Source organism: Sesamum indicum, linkage group LG3 (genome assembly GCF_000512975.1).
Source record: "Sesamum indicum cultivar Zhongzhi No. 13 linkage group LG3, S_indicum_v1.0, whole genome shotgun sequence".
Lineage (NCBI taxonomy): Eukaryota > Viridiplantae > Streptophyta > Magnoliopsida > Lamiales > Pedaliaceae > Sesamum > Sesamum indicum.
The window spans coordinates 21,408,398-21,415,354 of NC_026147.1; the positions used below are offsets into that span (position 1 = coordinate 21,408,398).

Here is a 6,957-nt window from a genome sequence, read left to right on the forward strand (position 1 = left end):
CTAATTTGATTGAGGTATTATTTGTTTTGACTTAAACTGTGCGACGCCCAATTTTTTTTTTTTTAAAGATATGTTGTTAGGAAGAGATCAATTCCAGAGCTAATCATGTTTGAAGATAGGTTTGATTCACAAATGAGTAGTTGTTGATAGAAAAAGGGGAGATGAAAGCTTTTGACTTAGAGAATTGAGGGAGATAGATTTGCTATGCAGTGCTGCAGTGCAGGGTAAGATCTGATGTGATTACTCAAACAAATGGGAGATAAAGATTTGTGGTCTGACATATTGACAAGTGACAAAAAATGAATCCATGAATGAGTGAGTGGTTTCATTCATTCAAAGAATCAAAACGAGATTCAGCCATCCTATTAACCTTCACATAGCTGACGGCTACACACAGCCCACTTAGCATCCTATTCGCAGACCTAAGTCCCTCCTCTTTTCAACCCTACATTATGTGTATGGTATGAGATAGAGGAATACAAGGACATACATATATATATATATATATATATCATTCCACCTCACATGAAAATGAGCAAGTTTTAGATGACAAAATAACTCCCAACACTCGTCTTTCCCTCCACCAAGCTTCTTTTATTATATTTGAGGCTCTCAACAATACAATTGACAAGGCGAAATACATCATTTGGCGTTGTATGTGTAACCAAGAATCGAGCTTACTGCTTAGATGACCTCTGCAGGCCCTTTGTCTTCCCAAACTAAGAATATATGAATCTTGGCACCTTCAACTAAGGGAATAGAATCTGTTTGTAAATTTTAACCCCTTTGCTTGAGTATGATAGTGTAAAGCAGCAAGTGAAAGCAACTAGCATACGAAAAGTATAAGATTGGATGACTGTTCATTCAAGGAGAACTAATATCAATGTTTGTGATCAATGTTGTTACCCTTGGATTCAAAGAAACACATAACAACCTGTTAACAAGCATATTATTTGATTTGAAACTTTTTTCTTAAACTCTAGTAGATTAATCAGACTGTTCGATATGCCATATTTTAGCAGTAGGTGTATAATAATAGTAAACAAAAGATCAAGACAAACTGTAGAACTTAAACATATTACTCCAACTAAAATGGAACAGAAAGAAGAGTACATGTTGTAGAAACTTTTAACAGATATAGGCACATGATTAAAAAAAATGAACATATGATATACAAGATATTAGTATCTGTATATTACATCATTTTCCCCCACTAGAACAAGAAGGATTACATGTATACAGTTACCTTTAAGAAGTCCAAGGATCATAGTTAGGCTCAAAAGGGGCAATGCGCTACCAAACTTCACCACCTTCTCACTAATGATGTAAGCAACTGCAAGGAATTTATATGTTATCTCAATTATGAAACAGCAACTGAAATAAGGTTTAAAATCATAGCAAATCTATATTACAGAACAACTTGTTATGTATTCAACATAGGAACTAAGAAACAAACATTTAACTCAGAGACAGTTTCGTCCAAAAGAGATGATTTTCACACAGTAGTAAGTAGTGCGATACCAGCTCGTTAATGTCAGTTCTGCCAAAATATTCAGAATTTTAAATTGTGAAAGGGCAGTTCTTCATTACAAAATTAATTATGGCCGGTTTTGAGACACAACTATTCAATGTTAACCAGACTCGGTCTAACTCAACAAGCACACCAAGTAAATCTAAAAACTGAAACAGCTTCCACTTGTCATGAGTTCAATAAGTTCAAGCGGACACATGAATGAAGCATCAAAACCAATAGAAGAGCTGAGGTAAAAGAATTTTACAATGTCATTAAGATGGTAACTGACTCAGACTACGGGCTGTTCAACACTACATAATTATGGCTGGTTTTAAGACAACAACTATTCGACGTTTAATAGACTCAATCTAACTCAAGAAGAACACCACTAAGTAAATGTAATAAATGAAACAGCTTCGACTCATCATGTGTTCAATAAGTTTATGGGGACAAACAAATGAAGCATAAAAACCAACAGAAGAGCGAAGGTAAAAGAATTTTACGATGTCATTAAGACGATAACTGGAAGCAGAAAAAACACACCTCAAAAAGTTCGAAAGGGCTACCGCGCTTATATACATCATTCTTCTTGCCTTTATTAGTAGGGAATATGCTAAACAGTAGTGCTCTCCATCCAACAAGTAGTACTGCGGTGCTGCCCATTGTCACTAAGATGAAATTGGTTGGCGGCGCATGTCCAATTGTTGCAGCCCTTATGATTAATCCCAACTGCAAGATCAGAGAAATTTCAGAAAATGCTAATCATCATCTCAACTGTTCTATTTGGCAGTTTGGTATGCCAAAAAGGAGCTAATCCATAATAGATCACTATAGTTATCCAACAAGAAGTTGATCATTCTTGTATGATCTTATAAAAACACAACCATCTAACAAACACGGGATAGTTTAAACCTTAGAAAAGCATCTATAATTCGATGATGCTCTCACAATCACGTTCTAATCATGTTCATCCATCAATTAAAACAATTCCAGAAAATAATATTGAAACTCCATAAAAAAGCACTACTATGCAAATCCTCCAACTTGATCACAGACCAAACAAAGTAAACTTGAGTGCCAATTCAAAATTCCCATCAAATTCATTAAACCAGAACCCACAAATACTACTAGTTCTTAACCCACTATCTAATTTCATGACAACCCACGAAGAAGCTATGCTATTATATGCTTACAAGAGGAAGCAAAAAATATAACTAATTCACTCTCCTCTCCAGAAGAAAAGAATGAACAACAGATAGCAACAGCTTGAAAACAAAATGGAACATAAGAACAATCTCGGAGTTACCGGAATACCCAAAGACCAGGACTTGGCAGCCGCAGTAACAGCCCTCCACAGACCATTCTTTCCTCGGCCGTCCTCTCCATATCCACCAAGAAAATATGCACTCAAAAACCATCCTGTCATGCAAGAAAGGTAAACACAACGAAAAAGTCCACAACACAGTTTCTCAATCCACAAATGTGGCAGAAATCAAAGGAGAAGTGGAAATATAAATAACAGTGAGTAAACTGTTATTCAGAACATACTTATTGAAAAGAGAGGACGTACCAGCAATAAAAGGGTCAGCAGTTTTCAACGTTTCGAGGTCGAAAACGGGGAATCCATGACTAAATCTTCCAATCGCAGAGAACAAAACCAACGCCGCCACATCTCCGGCAGCCAGTCCAGCCACAACGCTGCAATTTCAAACTTTCAATCCAATTCATAAAAGAAACAAAAAAAATCAGAGGGAAAACCATATACATACCCCCATTTAACGAGAAGGGAAGTAGAGCTAGGCTTTTCGAACTGAATAACGCCTTCAAGCGGCACATTTTCTTGTCCAACAAAAGCTATAGAGTTAGAAGTCTCGTCCCCAGAAGGGACGTTGCTGGAGGATGCGGCGGGTTTCGTGGCAGCGCCGCCGGAAGAGTCGGCAGCGTTGGCGAGCGTGACCGGCCTCAGGCGGCGGGAGAGAGAGAAATTGGGGCGGCGTTTGGAGAAGAGAGGAGGATTCGGGTGGGCGAACTTGAGGGAGCAGTGGTTAGTGGCAGCTTGGCTCAGCAGAGGCACCATTGGATTTTCGAAAATCCGTAAATGAAAATATGACCACCAGAATTATAACTTTTCCCGTAATGTAATATTATTGAGGACAGATATAAAATATTTTATCGCCTAAAATATTCCAACAATTTAAGTTGCACTATGAAACAATATAAAATGATCGTAATAAAAAAAAATTAGGATTCGTGAGAACGAAAATAAAGACTACGTCAACATCATTGCAATCAAAGTACTAACAATATTTTTTTTGCTATGTTTTAAATATTAAAGTATAGTAAATATCATCGACCTTATTTTTATAATAATTTATAGATTTTATTTATAAAAATAATATTTATTCTCTCTTTTTATATATATATTGAGCCTGTCCTTATTTTTTAATTTATAAAAATAATATTTATTCTCTCTTTTTATATATATATTGAGCCTGTCCTTATTTTTCGATTAATTTTAATAATCTCTTACAGTGCTTAAAGGGAAATGGACTGATAGCCCCTCAAATCAGCCTATCTCCTCTTTACATGAAGGTGGGCTGGCTCCTACGAATTAATGGCATCTGATGATTTCAAAAGATCTTAGAGTTGAAATCTCATCCGGCCCTTTTATTGGGATATACTTTCCTATCTCCATTTATTAAAAAGAACTCATAAACTACCCTTGAAAATGGACACAAGTGAAGTTATGAATCATTTAGTTCCTTAGGCTGTCCAAACATATGATGAAAATGAAATATTGGTATGACATCCTTAATATCGTCATATGCTTATATGATCACATCCATATCTAAACCCAGCCTTGTTGTATTCAAATGTACATAAATTATACAAGTCTAAAAACCATTCATAGGACTTGCTAGAATGTAATTATATTGGCATGTCTTGCTTTGGGATTCAGATCAATCAAAATCATATTTTAAGCCCAACAAAGGTCCAGGTGCTTCATATTCGGCCCGATGAGTAATGGGCCATTACAGATTTTGGGCTTCTCACCCAATAACAAATAGGGAATGTATGAATATCCACCAAAACTAAAACTATTATATAATCTAAAATAAAGTTTATTTTATTTAAAACTATATAATATCATGAATTCAATAATTTTTCATTGCACTATATACTTTACGTCATTTTTTTTAATGCATTATATTGAAATGTTTCTTCTGCTTGGGCTACTTAATTTGAGTTCTTGGTATTTTTGGAGCCTATACTAAGCCCAACTATTATCATTTCCTTGGGCTTTGTGTGTGTGTGTGTGTGTTGCCTCCTAAAAATTAATTTTTTAGATTTGATTCTTTTCCGACTTTGTTCCATCTAATTTTATATGAAAATCTTCACACACTTAAGTTCGAAAGTTACAAAAGTACTGATCTACCCAACCAATTTTCATAATAAAAAATTGGGTTAAATGCATTTTAGCCTCTTGGGATGCTAAAAATATTTATTAAAAAAAATTGAGAAAAAAAAATCCATCATATAATCGTTATGAAAGTTAAAAAATAAGAGTTCAATGCTTCATTCTGGAAGGTGTTTTTTTGCTTTATTTTTACTTTAATGAGGGGCTATTTTGTGAGTTTTTACTCTGGCGGATTTTTAGGATCACAGGGGAATAAATGCATTTAATCTTAAAAGAATATAATTGATATACTTAAATTGAATACATGTATACTTGGAGTTTTTAACTATTCAAATTTGGAAGGGGGGTGTTTGGAATTTTAAAGAAGATAGGAATATGTAATAACCCTAAATTCAAGTAAGGCCATTGTAATTAAACAATATATATATATATATATATATATTCAATACTAAATTAAATATTGTTGATGATATGATAATTAATAATGGGACAGAAATGAAATAAAAACTTAGGTGATAAAAATCCATGTGCAAAACCAAAGAAATGATTATGTCATACCTCGAGACAATTAGCACAAAGATTCAAAGGAATTATGTATTAATATGTTAGGGCGGGTGAGATAGGATTTGTCCCTGAAAAACTCAATCCCAAGATCTTCTCACATGCCATTAACGAATTTTGCATTACTATAATAATCCCTCCTCTCCTCTAATGCGTGCGAATATTCGGTATTTGCATCCTAATAATAAATAATTAATGGGCTCATAGGTATGTGAACATATGAATCCCCATTAATCATTTATCTAATCAATCTTGTTTTATATTTAATTCCCCTGCATGTGACATTGGCTTTGAACGACTCGTGGTGGAGGGCTTGAGGACCATGGAACTCATGCCTGCGCTTCTCCCCATACCTATGCAGATGTTTGGCTGATTTTTCTTACCAAAATCCTACATACTAGGAACACTTGCCCTCGCGCTTCTACCAGGCTAGAATCTGAGTTGTCCAACTTTGTGAAATTACGGTAATAGCCTTGGACATTCTTGATCTTGCCTTTTCTTATACTTTACTAGTATTGATATTGGTCTATTAATTTGGTCGAATTGATAGTTTCTTTGAGTATACATAGATTCTGTCTATTGTACGTTATTTACAAAACAACTGGCATGTGCTCAACTATCAAGAACCCACAATTAGAATCAGTCCATGATTTAGTTGGGTCCGTCAAGATCTGCACTCCCACAAAAAACCCCCAAAAAAAAAAAAAAAAAAAGATATAGTAGTTAATGGCATTTTAGACCATTTCTATAAAGTGTTGAAGGTGTCAAGAACAAAGGTATATATATAATTAGGGAAGATGAATGAGTAAGAATCATGAATAAATTAATGAAGGCATGATGTGAGAAGCATCTAAGATTTGAGTATTAAAATAGAGTTTGAAACCTATAGCTCTTTCCCGATCTCACTTTGCATGACCAAGCTTTTGTCATCTTTAGGTCGCCAACCCAACAACTCTTTATAAAAAACTCATCAAGATTAAAATAATACCCCACCTCCCAATGCAAGAATTATAATTTAAATTTTATATTTAAAAAATCTAGGGCTTTGGGCTCGTAAATTACCAAAAAAAAAAATTGTTTGTTGGGAGATCTTTGAAGCCGTAAGTGGTGTCCAAATTCCAACCAATTAAATTATAAAATAACAAATCCTCGGAATTTGGTCCAAAGGGTCAACCTTATCAACCTCATTCTCCAGGCCTGATTTAATCCAGGCTAGCCTTGGAAATATAGTTGATAATTTATTGTTTTTTCTTTTATTTTAAACAAAAATGAAAAATATGAGCAATTCTCTTGCGGTCACGTGCCATGTGGGGTGAGAGACATTTCAAAATTCAATTCAAGAAAACATATGCTTGAATGCAATTTGTCAATTTGACAGCCAAATATACACAAAGACTTTGCCCTAAAAATGGCTGGACCACTGCCCTTTTCATCTTTGAATTTGAGAAAGAAGTAGAAGTAAATA

General features: G+C 34.6%; 1 protein-coding gene across 1 annotated transcript; it reads right to left on the minus strand.

The window, feature by feature from the left end:
* On the minus strand, window positions 1,117–3,566 carry LOC105159086 (the record flags this gene model as incomplete). Its single annotated transcript, XM_011076030.2, is given in 5 exon segments — window positions 1,117–1,333; window positions 2,057–2,242; window positions 2,820–2,932; window positions 3,084–3,211; window positions 3,283–3,566. Coding segments are annotated over 5 exon segments (741 nt in total), but the record flags the coding sequence as incomplete, so codon positions are not given.